This window comes from Oncorhynchus nerka, linkage group LG4, assembly GCF_034236695.1.
Source record: "Oncorhynchus nerka isolate Pitt River linkage group LG4, Oner_Uvic_2.0, whole genome shotgun sequence".
Lineage (NCBI taxonomy): Eukaryota > Metazoa > Chordata > Actinopteri > Salmoniformes > Salmonidae > Oncorhynchus > Oncorhynchus nerka.
Window position 1 is genome coordinate 82,242,764 of NC_088399.1, and position 18,201 is coordinate 82,260,964.

The following is an 18,201-nucleotide window of genomic DNA, read 5'->3' on the forward strand; positions in this document are numbered from 1 at the left end:
TCCGACCAAGATTTACATGCTAAAATCGCCACTGGACATAAGTTGTTTTTTTTGTTGGGGGGGGGGGGGGTCAGGGTCAACTAACTGTTGAGTTAGCATACACAAGGTGGGAAATTGGTTGAGCATCAGAAGTTTTTCTATTGTTATGTCAGTCACAGAACATGTAAAGTCCTTGGACTATAAGGAGCACGTTAGGTTGCTTTAGTCCTTTATTTAACTATGTCTGTATGGAAATTGAGTTTGTGGGACATTGTGTTCAGTCAGTCAGTCATGGACAGAAAAGTTGTTGATGTTGACAGACTCAAAGCGTGTTGATGGGTTTGTATGGAAGTTGTGAGAGGTTCGTGTTAGGCGTGGATCGCCGTTATAAATTCATATTTCATAAAGCCTATCAGACTACTCCATAATTCAGAGCAGCCTGTCTGTGAAGGGGGCAGGCCCCCCAGGGAGCATAGGTACGTACACCAGCATACTGCTGTCTGACAAAATGGTCTGTGACCAGAAGAGTCTGATTTGCCTTGACAGAAAAGCAGCTGTGACCAACCAGCAGCCACTTTTGGAGTGTATGCCAAATCAGGGAAGGACTAAGCTGAATTTCCCCAATAATAAATGCTATTTTATGTTGCAAAGCATTTTGCTAGGTGTGCACTAACAAAACCACCCCGGGTCACAAATTGTGTTATAGATCAAACTGCGTACCTTCCCCAAAGCTGACTTAAGTTAGGTTCAGCTTCATACTTCAATTTAGCTTTGACCATAAAGGAATCGTAGGACTTTGGATCACACTCTGAGTCTTGACCAACAACCAATTTCAGATGGCAACCAGTCCAGTGAAGACAGGAGCACTTCTGCACAACAGTAGACAGAAAAATACTTCAGAACAGTGTACTCATCTGGGAAATAAAGCTCCAAGGGTCATGGATTGAAACTGGGGGAGAAATGTCCACTTGAAAATTGGACTGCTGGTATACAGTACAACGGTCAAGAAACAATTACAGCTTTCAGTAAAGTACGAGTGTGTGATTACTTCATTCAAATTTATTTGTAGATATCTTTTTTTTTTAAACAAAATCCAAACCTTAAATTGTTAACATGAACACCTCAACAAGAACACCTCAACAAGAACCCAACTTAAACCAGTACAGTGATCTAGAAAAGCTCTAACCATCATATTCCCATCAACATGATTAGATTCCTTTAAGATCAATGGCTAGGTTACATCCCAAATGTTACTTTCGACCAGAGAAGTAGTGCACTATAAGCAATAGGATGCCATTTTAAACAAATTTGGGTACCGAATAGCATGGGTCATAGCAGGAGAATTGACAAAGAAAACTAAACCAAGAGATCCATGACAAGGTACAACTATGCATGCCGAGGGTACATTTAGAAGAGGTTATCCAGGGCAGGCAAAACCTTAGGTCCACATACACCTGGGAAAACCGCTGGATGTTACGGATATGAAATCCCACCCATGACCCGATGTATCCAAATGTTATCCCATTTAACCCATTGGCCTGAAACGTGATTACATCAGGGTTTTTCATTCATGAAATCAAAATGACACCATCTCGGGAAAAAACCCTCTTCTTAAACACACAATAAAATCAGTGCAACAATTTCTCTCAATAAAGTGAACTTCAAACTGTAGTGATGGAACACATTGCTTTTAGTTATGTCCTTAATTTGAGTGAATTAAAATTTTAAAAAAGATTTCCCGACCCAGGCTGCATTATAAAAGTAGTTTATCAACACCTTCATGGGAAATTGACGCAGTGATTTTTCTCTTGGAAGAGCTGGAACAGTCCAAGTCAACTCCCCAAATGGCACCCTATATAGTTCACTACTTTTGATCAGAACCCTAGTCAAAAGTAGTGCACTAAATAGGGAACAGGGTGCCATTTGGGACATAACCTAAGAAACATTGACCAGTGCCACAATAAAAGGATCCATAACTTTGGAAACAGCAACACTCGAGATACCAGTGCATCCCAATTCTAAATAAACCCCTCATAACAGAAAAGCAGGCAGGCACTTGGAATACAGTGATGAAAAACAAAATGGTGACTAAAGTAGCTTATTAAGACAGGAACAAAAAAAATAGTAACTGAAATATGTGTTAGTGTTGTGCCCAATGCTGCCCTCATAATAATTCAAGCACTAGTTTATCTTAAATTGAAGCAGTATGGGGATGGAACGTGAATTAATAAAGGGAAAGTTAATCGATCTCACTATTCTAAAGATGAATTTACTGTATTACAAATCTATGTACAGAGAGGCCCGCTAAAAGCTTAAACCCAAACAAACCGACATTAAAATAATTTCAACATAAATAGTACAAAATAAAATATAAATATGCACAGGTGAGCGTAAAAGTCTTTTGGTTTGGGACAATCAAAAAACCCAACAAAAACCACAAACTAAAAAAAAAGAAGAAAAAAGAAAAAGTGACACCACACATTGCCTTGTGTTATGAAAATGCAGAGGCACCAAAATTACTTCCTCTCTTCCCTGCGTGACAGTGGTTGAGGTGGTTTAAAAGCGGTCCAAACCCCAGGATCGTGGTTCTAGCCAAGCCAATCATGGAGCACAGTCAGTGACCACGCCCATCAGGTGCAAGTGTTGAGCCGCCACGGTCGGTGTGTTAAAATGGGTCTCAAAGCGAGCGAGGGAGGGATGTCAGGGAGAGAAAGCATCCTGGTAATGTATAGTTTAAGTTTGTTGCTTCTAGCACTCCAAAGGCCAGGATGTCATCTTGTCGCAGTGCAGACTGGCACACATCACCCCCTGTGGTGGACAGAAAACAGACAAAGCATTCAGCCAACCATCAGCTAGGATTATAGGGCTTTTTCAATTCCATTTTTTGATTCCTCACATCCTCTCGCCTTCTCAAGACTCATTGGATGAGACGGTCAGAGGTCCCTCTCCTCTGACCATCCAAGCCAATGGGTTGAGAAGTAGGCGATTCTTTCCTTTAGTTGTCAGATTGTGTGGACAGTTCTAGTATCTCAATTGGTCTTTTCTCAATTCCTCGCATTCTCTCTCCTCAAATTGCATTCAGAATGACCTTGGGTCCATCTCCTCCAATACGGTTGAGAAAGAAGCGAGGAATCGCGGGAAGACAAATTGAGATACTAGGACTGGCCAGTCTGACAACAAGAGGATAGAAGGTTCTTCAGGATGGACAGATTGTCATCATCTATAACAGACAATGCTTCTTAAAAAAAAGAAGAAAGAACTGCAGACAATTCACTTGGAGCATTCAAATCAGCACTTAACACAATCACTAAATACTAATATCTTTGTGAGAAGAAATCACTGCAAACTGGAGGTAGAGAACAGAGATGAGTTGTAAGAACAATGAAGAGATGGTCAGAGACCATAGAGGAGAAAGGAAAGACGCATAGAAAGCGCTAAAACAGCGGGAGGTCTGTGTGTTAGCACCTGGTACAGGGGGTCAGTGTGTGTATGAGCACCTGGTACAGGGGGTCAGTGTGTGTATGAGCACCTGGTACAGTGGGGGAGGGTCAGTGTGTGTTAGCACCTGGTACAGTGGGGGAGGGTCAGTGTGTGTATGAGCACCTGGTACAGTGGGGGAGGGTCAGTGTGTGTATGAGCACCTGGTACAGGGGGTCAGTGTGTGTATGAGCACCTGGTACAGTGGGGGAGGGTCAGTGTGTGTATGAGCACCTGGTACAGGGGGTCAGTGTGTGTATGAACACCTGGTACAGCGGGGGAGGGTCAGTGTGTGTGTGTGTATGAGCACTTGGTACAGGGGGTCAGTGTGTGTATGAGCACCTGGTGTAGGGGGTCAGTGTGTGTATGAGCACCTGGTTCAGTGGGAGGGTCAGTGTATGTATGAGCACCTGGTACAACAGGGGGGGTCAGGGTCAGTGTGTGTATGAGCACCTGGTACAGTGGGGGAGGGTCAGTGTGTGTATGAGCACCTGGTACAGGGGGTCAGTGTGTGTATGAACACCTGGTACAGCGGGGGAGGGTCAGTGTGTGTATGAGCACCTGGTACAGGGGGTCAGTGTGTGTATGAGCACCTGGTACAGTGGGGGAGGGTCAGTGTGTGTATGAGCACCTGGTGTAGGGGGTCAGTGTGTGTATGAGCACCTGGTTCAGTGGGAGGGTCAGTGTATGTATGAGCACCTGGAACAGCGGGGGGGTCTGTGTATGTATGAGCACCTGGTACAACAGGGGGGTCAGGGTCAGTGTGTGTATGAGCACCTGGTACAGCGGGGGGGGGGGGTCAGTGTGTGTATGAGCACCTGGTACAGGGGGGGGGGTCAGTGTGTGTATGAGCACCTGGTACAGCGGGGGGGGTCAGTGTGTGTATGAGCACCTGGTACAGGGGGTCAGTGTATGTATGAGCACCTGGTACACAGCGGGGGGGGTCAGTGTGTGTATGAGCACCTGGTACAGCGGGGAGGGGGTCAGTGTGTGTATGAGCACCTGGTACAGGGGGTCAGTGTGTGTATGAGCACCTGGTACAGCGGGGGGGGGCAGTGTGTGTATGAGCACCTGGTACAGGGGGGGTCAGTGTGTGTATGAGCACCTGGTACAGGGGGGTCAGTGTGTGTATGAGCACCTGGTACAGCGGGGGTCAGTGTGTGTATGAGCACCTGGTACAGCGGGGGGTCAGTGTGTGTATGAGCACCTGGTACAGGGGGTCAGTGTGTGTATGAGCACCTGGTACAGCGGGGAGGAGCACCTGGTCAGTGTGTGTATGAGCACCTGGTACAGGGGGGTCAGTGTGTGTATGAGCACCTGGTACAGCGGGGGGCAGTGTGTGTATGAGCACCTGGTACAGCGGGGGGGGGGTCACCTGGTGTGTGTATGAGCACCTGGTACAGGGGGGGGGTCAGTGTGTGTATGAGCACCTGGTACAGGGGGGGGTCAGTGTGTGTATGAGCACCTGGTACAGCGGGGGGGTCAGTGTGTGTATGAGCACCTGGTACAGGGGGGTCAGTGTGTGTATATGCTAAATGCATATTAGCAAAGTTAACCAGCACATTGGGATTGAGAACAATGCGACGGAGGCCGCAGCAGCAGAGAAGCAACAGCCTAATTATCTAAGAAAATGGAGGAGAGGAAACCAACTTCATTAGGTCTATAATTAATAGCCCAACTTAAAATGTGCCTGGCTTTATAAATCATTCATATATATCTACAGAAATAAAACAGATCTTGCTTCTGTTGTCTGTTTGAGTGTTTGTTTAAGAGTTTACTGATTCCATGAGCACCAAGCCTCATGCAACGGCAAAATGCAGGATAAAGCAATTTAATACATTTGTCTGTTATTAAATCTTTGCTATGCTGTAATAAAGGCTTGAAAAAATAACAAAATCAGTTAGAATAGACTGATATTACTTATTTATTGTTTACGCTGTTCAATACCAGGCAGAAAAATATTGTAAAACAGCACCTGTTGGTCACACACAATATACACGCAGCTCTCGCTCATACACCCTCGTCTATCGTGATCTCCTTATTGTTATTACAATTAATATGATCATAATATTAAGTCATGTTGTTATCATTAGTACGCTTTGTATAACAGCCTTGATTTCAAGGTTTAATAACAAATCGGTAATCGGCATTTTTGGACGCCGATTATGGCCGATTACATTGCATTCCTCGAGGAAACTGCGTGGCAGGCTGACCACCTGTTACGCAAGTGCAGCAAGGAGCCAAAGTAAGTTGCTAGCATTAAATTTATCTTCACATAATCACTAGTTAACCTAGTAATAGCATCAACTATGTAGTAAACTAGCTTGTCCTGCGTTGCATATGATCAATGCGGTGCCTGTTAATTTATCATCGAATCACAGCCTACTTCGCCAAATGGGTGATGATTTAACAAAACCGCATTTGCGAAAAGAGCACAATCGTTGCACGAATATACCTAACCATAAACATCTTTTGCCTTAAAATCAATACACAGAAGTATATTTTTTAAACCTGCATATTTAGTTAAAATAAATTAATGTTAGCAGGCAATATTAACTAGGGAAATTGTGTCACTTCTCCTGCATTCATTGCACGCAGAGTCAGAGTATATTAAACAGTTTGTGCTGCCTGCCTCATTGCAAACTAATTTGCCAGAATTTTACATAATTATGACATAACGTTGAAGGTTGTGCAATGTACAGCAATATTTAGACTTAAGGTTGCCACCCGTTTGATAAAATACAGAAAGGTTGCGTATTTCACCAAAATAATAAATGTTTTGTTTCGAAATGATAGGTCATTAATATGGTCAAATCCGGAAACTAAGGCTCATTCGTATCTGTGTGTTTATTATATTAGAATTAAGCCTATGATTTGATAGAACAGTCTGAGCGGTGGTAGGCAGCAGCAGGCTCGTAAGCATTCATTCACTCTTTACTGCATTTGCCAGCAGCTCTTAGCAATTCTTGATCATAGCGCTGTTCATGACTTCAAGCCTATCAACTCCTGAGATTAATATTGCCAGCCTATAGTGCCTTTTAGAACATCCAATAGTCAAAGGTATATGAAATACAAATGGTATAGAAAGAAATAGTCGACGCGTCATAATTCCTATAATAACAGCAACCTAATATTTCTTTACTGGGAATATTGAACCACCAGCTTTCATATGTTCTGAGCAAGGAACTTAAACGTTAGCTTTTTTTACATGGCACATATTGCACTTTTACTTTCTTCTCCAACACTGTTTATGCATTTTTTAAACCAAATTGAGCATGTTTCATTATTTATTTGAGACCAAATAAGATTTTATTTATGTATTATATTAAGTTAAAATAAGTGTTCATTGTTCATTCAGTATTGTTGTAATTGTCATTATTTCATATATAAAAATGGTTGATTAATCGGTTTCGAAAAACATAATCGGTCAACCTCCATCCTATACCCTCCTTTTTCTTTATCTCCAGTAGTTTCCACAACTAAGTCAAATGTCTTCCACAGATCCGACTTCCCCTTTCCCCCAAGCAACCAGTAAACATTCGCCCATATCCAGTTTATTTTTCACGTCCTCTGCATCCATTTTGCTGTCACGTGTTACTGTGTTGAGTTTGTTATAGCCAATTTATTGATGTGATAATGATAGGCTATAGGTCAGGCCCATTGTTTTTTTTATTTTAAAACCTTTATTTAACAAGGCAAGTCGGTTAAGAACAAATTCTTATTTTACAATTACGGCCTACCCCGGCCAAACCCTCCCCCAACACGGACGACGCTGGGCCAATTTTACACCGCCCTATGAGACTCCCAATCATGGCCGGTTTTGATAAACCCAGATTTCAAACCAGGGTCTGTAGTGACGACTCTAGCAATGAGATGCAGTGCCTTTTCAGTCAGAAACAAGAAACTAAATGGCTGAAATGATGTAGCAGCTTCAGCACGGAGAGCGCAATAAACACTTGCTGTGGTGCCTTTTCACTGCAGTAGGGAGGAGAGCGAGACAACGTGCGCAAGTCACACAGACCCTCTTTTTGAACAGCGTGACCATCGAGTAATTTGTGTGTCTTAATTATTTAATCAAACAGTGTGCTTAAAGCTTCAGTCAATCTAGTTGCATATGTAGTTGGTTTTATTCAAACACATAGGGTGTTTGTCTATATGGAAAATTAAGTTTAAAAAAAGACCAATCGATTGATCAAAAGAACAGGACGACTCGGTCGACCAAGATTTTCTTTTGTCGTGGACAGCCCTAGCGGGAGGGTCAGGGTGTGGGTGTTCACCTGGTACACTGGGAGTGTCAGGGTGTGTGTGTATGCGCTCACCTGGTACAGGAGGGTCAGTGGGCTACAGCAGAGTCAGCAGAGTCTGGACTCCACAGTCCACAAAGTTCTGGAAACGGTGCACCACATCACATCAAATAATGAGCCGGCTGAAACAACCACAGTGAACCTTAACACAGGAGCTATTACCGCAAAAATACCATTGAAGAAAATCCGTCATCCTTAGCCTACACATTAATTACTGATACAGACTGGCGGATGGTACTGTTTGTGAGCTCAAAAGGACTCACACCAACACAACAATATAAGCTTTACCAAACACTGCCACCCAGTGGCCATTACTTGACCAGCCAACACAACGGTACAAACATTCCAATCAGTTCAAATACAATTACATATCTGGTCATGCATTCTTAACAGTAACCAAAAGGTATAGTCATTCAGAAGACGTGAGCGTCACCTGGTTGACAAGCCGTGTCCTCTGCTCCCCGGTCCAGTGTGGTGAGGCGTACTGAGGGAGGAGCAGGGGGTCAAAGGTCAGACATAAAAGAACACATAAGCATCCTTTTATTCCTCCACTGGGAATATGGAGGATGTGGAGCAGGTGGGAATGTCTATCACGCTATGTTACAGTATGTCAGATGTATGTAGGTGGTCTAGGCATCTAGCATTTCACACATGTATATTAGTTTAGTATATTATATTGTTGATACTCAATGTGTCATGTTTTATTGCGTGTTTTCTCCAGAGGACAATAAAGTTGTTTTATTAATAGGTTCTTTGCCTGTACAAGTGTGTGTTTACCTGGTACGCGTAGGCGGTTTGTGAGTAGCTCATGGGCATCTGTGGCATCATGACTCCTTGAAGGCCGTTATACGAGTAAGGCTGAGAAAAGAGGGAAAAATTAATACTATAATATCTATATTGCCTCGGTGTAAGATATAAGATGGTCAACTGTCAATCTGGTGTAATTTTAGGAGCACTTGTGTAGTTTTCTTGGGCCATGTTTAGCAGAGCACAGCTTAGTGGAATGTTATGTAGAAAAAAAACATGCCTCTGACATCTAGAATAAGGAATCCCATCAGCTCTATTCAGGACATTTCTATTTGCAACGTCCAGTGTTTACCTACTGAACATGGTGGGCAGATGCACTTTTGGGACCACTATTAGTCCAAAAGTGTGAACTGATCCAAGCCCATCTTCAAATCAAACTTTTTTGTTACATGCGCTAAATACAACAAGTGTAGACCTTAGTGAAATGCGAACTTACAAGCCCTTAATCAACAGTGCAGTTCAAGAACAGTTAAGAAAATATTTACCAAATAGACTAAAGTCAAAAAGAAATACGAAGTAACACAATAAGAACAATGAGGTCATATACAGGTGTACCGGTACTAAGTCAGTGTGCAGTGTACAGGTTAGTTGAGGTAATTTGGACGTGAGGGTGAAGTGACTATGCATAGATAATATACAACGAGCAGCAGCACTGTACAAAAGGGAGGGTGGGGGGGTCAAAGTAAATAGTCCAGGGGAGATTTGATTAATTGTTCAGCAGGCTTATAACTTGGGGGTAGAAGCTGTTGAGGAGCCTTTGGTCCTAGACTTGGCGCTCCGGTACAGCTTGCCGTGCGGTAGCAGAGAAAACAGTCTATAACTTGGGTGACTGGAGTCTGACAATTTTATGGGCTTTCCTCTGATACCGCCTATTATATACAGTTGAAGTCGGAAGTTCACATACACTTAGGTTGGAGACATTAAACTTGTTTTTCAACCACTCCACAAATTTCTTGTTAACAAACTATAGTTTTGGCAAGTCGGTTAGGACATCTACTTTGTGCATGAAGTAATTTTCCCCAAAATTGTTAAGACCAATCATTTCACTGTATCACAATTCCAGTGGGTACAGGTGCTGAGTCAGTGTTCAGTGTACAGGTTAGTTGAGGTAATTTGGACATGTAGGTGAGGGTGAAGTGACATACATACACTAAATTGACTGTGCCTTTTAAACAGCTTGGAAAAATCCAGAAAATTATGTCAAGGCTTTAGAACCTTCTGATAGGCTAATTGACACCATTTTAGTCAATTGGAGGTATACCTGTGAATGTATTTCAAGGCCTACGTTCAAACTCAGTGCCTCTTTGCTTGACATCATGGGAAAATCAAAAGAAATCAGCCAAGACCTCAGAATTTTTCTTTGTAGACCTCCACAAGTCTGGTTCATCCTTGAGAGGAATTTCCATACGCCTGAAGGTACCATGTTCATTTGTATAAACAATAGTACGCAAGTATAAACACCATGAGACCACGCAGACTACATACTTCTCAGGAAGGAGACGCGTTCTGTCTCCTAGAGATTAACCTACTTTGGTGCGAAAAGTGCAAATCAATCCCAGAACAACAGCAAAGGACCTTGTGGAGATGCTGGAGGAAACCGGTACAAAAGTATCTATATCCACAGTAAAAATGAGTCCTATATCGACATAACCTGAAAGGCCGCTCAGCAAGGAAGAAGCCACTGCTCCAAAACCGCCATAAAAAAGCCAGACCAGGGTTGCAACTGCACATGAGTTGCAACTGCACATGGGGACAGTGCTTTTTGAATAAATGTCCTCTGGTCTGATTAAACAAAATAGAACTGTTTGGCCATAATAACCATTGTTCTGTTTGTAAAAAAAGGGGGATGCTTGCAAGCCGAAGAACACCATCCCAACCGTGAGGCAAGGGGGTGGCAGCATCATGAGACTGGTGCACTTCACAAAATAGATGGCATCATGAGGATGCAAAATTGTGGAAATATTTTTATTTTATTTAACTAGGCAAGACAGTTAAGAAAAAATTCTTATTTTCAATGACGGCCTAGGAACAGTGGTTTAACTGCCTGTTCAGGGACAGAACGACAGATTTGTACCTTGTCAGCTCGGGGATTCGAACTTGCAACCTTTCGGTGACTAGCCCAACACTCTAACCACTAGGATACCCTGCCACCCCATATTGAAGCAACACCTCAAGACATCAGTCAGGAAGTTAAAGCTTGGTCGCAAATGGGTCTTCCAAATGGACAGACAAGGCTTTAGAAGCTTGCCTGTCCATGCATACTTCCAAAGTTGTGGTAAAATGGCTTAAGGACAACAAAGTCAAGGTATTGGAGTGGCCATCACAAAGCCCTGACCTCAATCCTATAGAAAATGTGGGCAGAACTGAAAAAGTGTGTGCGAGCAAGGAGGCCTACAAACCTGACTCAGTTACACCAGCTCTGTCAGGAGGAATGGGCCATAATTCACCAAACTTATTGTGGGAAGCTTGTGGAAGGCTCCTCAAAACGTTTGACCCAAGTTAAGCAATTTAAAAGGCAATGCTACCAAATACTAATTGAGTGTATGTAAACTTCTGACCCACTGGGAATGTGATGAAAGAAATCAAATCTGAAATAAATCACTCGACTATTATTCTGACATTTCACGTTCTTAAAATAAAGTGGTGATCCTAACTGACTTAAGACAGGGAATGTTTACTAGGATTAAATGTCAGCAATTATGAAAAACTGAGTTTAAATGTACTTGGCTAAGGTGTATGTATGTAAACTTCCGACTTCAACTGTAGGTCCTGGATGGCAGGAAGCTTGGCCCCAGTGATTGACTGGGCCGTACACACTACCCTCTGTAGCGCCTTACGGTCAGATCCCGAGCAGTTGCCATACCAGGCGGTGATGCAACCGGTCAGGATGCTCTCGATGGTGCCACTGTTGAACCTTTTGAGGATCTGGGGACCCATGCCAAATATTTTCAGTCTCCTGAAGGGGAAAAAGTTTTGTCCTGCCCTCTTCACAACTGTCTTCGCATGTTTGGACAATGATAGTTTGTTGTGTATGTGGACACCAAGAAACTTGAAACTCTTGACCTGCTCCACTACAGCCTCAATGTTAATGGGGGCCTGTACGGCCCACCTTTTGAGGGAGAGGTTGGTGTCCTGGCCCAACACTGCCAGTTCTCTGACCTCCTCCCTATAGGCCGTCTCGTCATTGTCGATGTCATCAGCAAACTTAACGGTGATGGAGTCGTCTTTGGCCACGCAGTCGTGGGTGAACAGAGAGTACAGGAGGGGACTAAGTACACACCCCTGAGAGGACCCAGTGTTGAGGATCAGTGTGGCAGACGTGTTGTGGCCTACCCTTACCACCTGGGGGCGGCCTGTCAGGAAGTCCAGGATCCAGTTGCTGAGGGAGGTGTTTAGTCCCAGAGTTCTTAGCTTAGTGATGAGCTTTGTTGGTGTTGAATGCTGAGCTGTAGTCAATGAATAGCATTCTCACATAGGTGTTCCTTTTGTCCAGGTGGGAAAGGGCAATGTGGCGTGAGATTTCGTCATCTGTGGATCTGTTGGGGTGGTATGCAAATTGGAGTGGGTCTAGGGTATCCGGGAGGATGCTGTTGATGTGAGCCATGACCAGCCTTTCATAGCACTTCATGGCTACCGACGTGAGAGCTACGGTAATCATTTAGGCAGGTTACCTTCACTTCCTTGGGCACAGGGACTATGGTGGTCTGCTTGAAACATGTAGGTATTACAGACTCGGTCAAGGAGAGGTTGAAAATGTCAGTGAAGACACTTGACAGTTCGGCCGCACATGCCTTGAGTACACATCCTGGTAATCCATCTGGCCCAGCAGCTTTCTTAATGTTGACCTGTTTAAAAGGTTTTCACGTCTGCTACCGAGAGCGTTATCACACAGTCATCCAGAACAGCTGGTGCTCTCGTGCATGCTTCAGTGTTGCTTGCCTCAAAGCGAGCATAGAAGGTATTTAGCTTGTCTGGTAGGCTTGTGTCACTGGGCAGCTCGTGTGTGGATTTCCCTTGGTAGTCTGTAATAGTTTTCAAGTTCTGCCACATCTGACAAGTGTCAGAGCCTGTGTAGTAGGATTCAATCTTAATCCTGTATTGACGCTTTGCTTGTTTGATGGTTCGTCTGAGGGCATAGTGGGATTTCTTAAAAGCGTCCGGATTAGTCTCCCACTCCTTGAAAGCGGCAGCTTTAACCTTCAGCTTGATGCGGATGTTGCCTGTAATCCATGGCTTCTGGTTGGGATATGTACGTACGGTCACTGTGGGGACGATGTCGATGATGCACTTATTGATGAAGCCGAAGACTGACATGGAACCCAAACCGGCTGCGCGCATGCGCTATCGTGCATAAATGTATTTTGTTCCCCTACACCAAATGCGATTACGACACGCAGGTTAAAATATCAAAACAAACTCTGAACCAATGACATTCATTTGGGGATAGGTCGAAAAGCATTAAACATGTATGGCAATTTAGCTAGTTAGCTAATTTGTCCTATTTAGCTAGCTTGCTGTTGCTAGCTAATTTGTCCTGGGATATAAACATTGAGTTGTTATTTTACCTGAAATGCACAAGGTCTTCTACTCCGACAATTAATCCACACAACACTGCCAACCAAATCGTTTCTAGTCATCTCTTCTCTTTCCAGGCTTTTTCATGTTTGAACTTATATGGTGATTGGCATCTACACTTTTATCACAACAACCGGCAAAACATTTTGTCTTTCAATCACCCACGTGGGTATAACCAATGAGGGGATGACACGTGGGTACCTGCTTCTATAAACCAATGAGGAGATTGGAGAGGCAGGACTTTCAGTGCGATCTGCTTCAGAAATAGGAATGACTTCTATTTTAGCCCTTGGCATCGCAGACGCTTGTTGGCGCGTGAGAGCAGTGTTGGTGCAATAATTGAATAACATGGATTTCTACATTTATTTTGCAACGCTCGCGCACGCGACGTGTCTGGTCAGCATGTGAGGTGGTGTACTCCTCAATGCCATTGGATGAATCCTGGAACATATTCCAGTCGTAGCTTGCAAAACAGTCCTGTAGTGTAGCATCCGCGTCATCTGACCACTTCCGTATTGAGGGGGTACTTCCTGCTTTAGTTTTTTCTTGTAAGCAGGAATCAGGAGGATCGAATTATGGTCAGATTTGCCAAATGGAGGGCGGGGGAGAGCTTTGTATGCATCTCTGTGTGGAGTAAAGGTGGTTTCAGATTTTTTTCCCTCTGGTTGCTCATGTGACATGCTGGTAAACATTTGGTGAAACTGATTTAAGTTTGTCTGCATTAAAGTCCCCAGCCACTAGGAGCACCATTTCTGGGTGAGCATGTTCTTCTTTGCTTATGGCCTTATAGAGTTGGTTGAGAGCGGTGTTAGTGCCAGCTTCGTTCTGTGGAGGTAAGTAGACGGCTACAAATAATATAGATGAGTACTCTTGGTAAATAGTGTGGTCTACAGCTTATTATAAGGTACTTTACCTCAGGCGAGCAATACCTTGAGACTTCCTTAATATTAGACATCTCAGACTAGCTGTTATTGACAAAGACACACACCCCCACCCCTCGTCTTACCAGACGTAGCTTCTCTGTTCTGTCGGTGCATAGAAAAGCCCGCCAGCTATATATTATCCGTATCATCGTTCAGCAACATCTCAGTGAAACATGATATTACTGTTTTTAATGTCCCGTTGGTAGGATAATCTTAATCGTAGGTCATCAATTTTATTTTCCAATGATAGCAAGAACAACGGATGGCAAACGTGCAGTGGGAGTTTACTCGCTCACCTACTGATTCTCAGAAAGCAGCCCTATCTGCGGCCCCTTTTCCTGTGTCTTTTATTCAAGCAAATGACGGGGATCTGGGCCTGTTCCAGTGAAAGCAGTATATACTTTTCGTCGGACTCGTTAAACGAAAAAGTTTCTTCCAGTCCAAGGTGAGTAATCACTGTTCTGATGTCCAGAAGTTATTTTCGGTCATAAGAGACAGTAGCAACAACATTATGTACAAAATAAGTTAAACAAAACGCAAATTTTTTTATTTGTTAGAAGAATGTAAAACATTAGCCATGTTCTTTGGCACCATCTTGCAACAGTGTGTGTTCTTAAAGGCACCCTGGGACCTGGTCAAAAGTAGTGTACTATATAGGGAATAGGGTGTCATTTGGGACCCAGCCAATGGCTTTGGGGTGATGCCAGGGCCTTACCTGGATGTAGGGATTGCCCCCGTTGACTATAGGTGAGGGCTGAGCCACGCCCACAGGAGAGCAGCAGGTGCAGTAGATGTACTGGGAGGGGCTCATCCAGGGGACCTGACCAACCAGGTGAGACGGCATGGAACCTGGGCGGGGCAAACAAACAGAATGCCAGATCGCACAATGCCTAGATGTGGTCAGCTAACCACATCATTTGATGTAGCAATTTTGATGTCTGACTGCAGTCGATGACCTGGCACGCCACAATTGGTTGATGCTATGCAACATCTGCAATGTAGATGACCTGGAACACGTTTAGCCACAACCCAGACTTCAGCAGTGGCAATAGAGTACAAAAGACAAGGTCAAATAGCTACTACAAACACACAGATTAACAAAATGAACACAAGTGAAGCAACTCACGTGAGCTCCTTTCCTTCATGATTGCTGGACCCAGCTTCAGTTTCCGCCCTTTAAAACTTATCTGTTGCTGCAGAGTAAACAAGGTGAAGAGGAAACACATTCGCTTGTGATTAGAATAAAGGCAAAATTTTAAAGACTTGACTCCATTTAAGATGCATTATGTTAAATAAATGGTTCTTACGTCAACGATGGTTTGGATGTCGACATCTTCATTGAAGTAAACAAATCCATACCTACACAAAGAATGACATTGTTCCATATAAGGCCAGGTTAATTTGAATGGATCCAATTGCCTTGACTAAAGCCTACAAATTTGGGACTCACCCTTTACAGATGCCGCCGCGGTAAGTGATGATTTTCACTTCCTTCACTGCACCAAATCTCGCAAAGAAGTCCCGGATTTCATTCTCATCCACCTAAAAAAAAGGGCAATATGAGCAAGTTAGATGTTGACTTTATTGTATCCATTAGGGAATTATTTTTGGTTTAGGATCAGTTTAATTCCAGTGAGCAGGCCAAATTAACAGACTATCCCAGTGAAACATTCTCATCCCCTCCAAAGCACACTTAATCATAGACAACGCAACTTCCCATGTGGAGGCTCTGCATAATAAGTAATCAAATCAAAGTTTATTTTTCACTTGCACAGGATACAGCAGGTGTCAACGGTACAGTGAAATGCTTACTTGCAAGCTCAGTGTAGGGGTCAATATCAAAATAGAAAAAATGTAAATAAAAAAATAATTATAAAGTCAATACAAGTATACTTAAAAAAAAAAAATGGAAATGCCAGCAGAAAGACAAGAATATACACTATAGCAGTTAGTTATTCACCTTCATGTCGATTCCTCCAACAAAAAGTGTGTTTGGTGTCATTCTACCTTCAGGTAAAATATAACCATTTGACAGCTTCAAATTTAGGGATGTCTGAAATCCATCTCTCTGTTTCTGAATATCCTGGAATAAAGAGAAAATAAATATTTAATTGGTCACTAGTTCATTTGCCTGGCACTTTTCTATAAGCAACCACAACAGCCTGCTGAAGAAGTTGGCAGAAAGATATTAGCCAACTACTGTAGGCATCCATTGTTGCCAGTACCTGAGTAGGCGTCAATCATCAAGATAGATAAAATTAATCTACTGACCTAGCTAGCTAGCTCAGACACATATGAAAGGCGCTAGATAGCTAATATCCTGGGTAAACTCAATCACTCTAATATAATTTCAAGGCAAGCGGGAAATCGTTGACAATCATGAGCACAATCCACTTATATTTCAGCAATCAGGATATTGTCATTGTCCGACAGTTCCCGGCTAGGTAGCTAGTTCCCAACCACTTAATAGAAAAACGGATTAGTCCCAAGACATTTTTATTAGTCTGTGCTAACTACAACTTCGACATATCAACTAGCTGCCTTATGAACGAGTATATTTTAGTGCCAGGGCCCTGGCTAGTTAGACTAGGAGGCACCCACCATCACCAGAGCTGGTAGCTAGCCATGTCAACTACCTACCTAGCTATAAACATGCTTAACCTTGTAATAAACTGGCATATCAACTGGTTTAATCAAGCATACTAGTTAGTATTTTAGATAATGACCTAGAAATGTTTCACTTGTAGCTTACAAGTTCGCTAAAGTCAGCGAACTTTAACTCGCTTTTGCGAGAAATTTGACAGCGAAAAAATATCACAGTTCGCTAACTTGATCCGCGTATCAGAAAACTGTTCACTAGACGTTGTAGAGACCGGGCAATTAGTTCACTAACATATTGAAAATATATGTATTGTGGTTGGATCATTGCCAAAACACAGATTTAGCTAGATACTCACCATTTCTAAAACCGTTAAAACAGAATAAATTAAACACGCTGCCGCGCAAACTTTCCCCGCTTCAAGTGCACGAAAAAAAAAGTTGAAACTAATGACTGTCAAAAAGTCACGCCCAACTCACTTGCTGAACCTAATTGGGATGTTTCAAAACGTAGACAAGGGGTGTTTTTCCGAATGTTTTTATGATCTATAATGGTTTATACGGGTAATTTAGTTCCAACTTTGCTAAAAACAGTTGGCTATATTTTAAAGATTTACAGTATTTAATGGTATACACTTTTATTGATAAATAACAACGTCTGATATCGAGAACCTAGTTTACAACCCCCTCCCAGATGTGAATCAATGGTGTGATACAAAAATGAGAAGTGTTTCTGTTATGAGATGCGATATGAGGTAAGTTTCACAAAGATCAAGTTTGTAGCTGTTTAAAATGTGTGGAAAGTAAAAGTATACGTATCCATCCAGCTTCAGCTTCATTATAAAAAAAAAACAGAAATGGCAATCAATTCCATATTTGATTAAATATAAATCAGTCAGATGAGGATAAATCGAGCTGCCACATATTGGTATTGCTCATGCATAGCAGGTAGAGTGGCATGCAGAGAAGGGTTCGACTGCAGCCAGTAAACAACAATGGACCTGATCGAACAACTCAGCGCTTCTGCTCTTTTCTGTCCATAAGAAACAAATGGATTGGTGGAAGAGGCAGGGCAGGGCAGGCCAGGCCAGGAGCAAGGAAGGAGGGTGTGGTCAAGCAAGGCATCCCCAGAGGCTAAATGTCTTAAGGTTTGTATCAGAACAGGCCTAGATTAGTTTCACCTTTTTCTTTCCCCGACATGAGTTTGTGGTGTTTAAAAAATTAAAAAAGTTTTAAAAAACTTCATAAAAATTATAGCTCACAAATGTGCAGGAGGAGAGGGGTGGGGGCACTGAGGAGTGCATTCACATATATCTACACACTTTCATACACACAAGTTTTTGTATTTTTTATTATTTATTTATTTATTTGTTGTATTATTTATTTATTTTAAATGTTGCTTCTCCCCTTTCCTCTCTTCTAGGTCTGTCCCTGGCCTGTCCCACAGCTTCCTTCAGTGATGGGTTGTGAGTGGCTCTGTTGATGATTGACTGTCTATTGTTGATTGATGTCAGTCCAGACGTAGTGATTGCTTATGT

The 18,201-nt window shown here is 42.8% G+C and overlaps 1 protein-coding gene across 2 annotated transcripts; it reads right to left on the bottom strand.

Moving 5' to 3' along the window:
* Positions 1-1,020: 1,020 nt before the first annotated feature.
* On the bottom strand, positions 1,021-17,940 carry dazl (deleted in azoospermia-like). 2 transcript variants are annotated; one of them, XR_003863543.2, is made up of 10 exons: positions 17,023-17,936; positions 16,026-16,148; positions 15,516-15,607; positions 15,373-15,424; positions 15,192-15,258; positions 14,781-14,914; positions 8,538-8,618; positions 8,194-8,244; positions 7,776-7,882; positions 1,021-2,787 (listed from the first exon to the last, which is right to left on the bottom strand). XR_003863543.2 is itself a non-coding variant. In XM_029658744.2 (10 exons), the coding sequence occupies exons 1-9, from the start codon at positions 17,023-17,025 to the stop codon at positions 7,798-7,800; spliced, it is 648 nt and encodes a 215-aa protein (XP_029514604.1). In that variant the 5' UTR covers positions 17,026-17,940; the 3' UTR covers positions 1,021-2,787; positions 7,776-7,797. The 2 variants fall into 2 exon arrangements, 1 of the variants encoding a protein (XP_029514604.1); XM_029658744.2 differs by having other exon boundaries at positions 7,776-7,842; positions 17,023-17,940.
* Between the last annotated feature and the right edge of the window lie 261 nt (positions 17,941-18,201).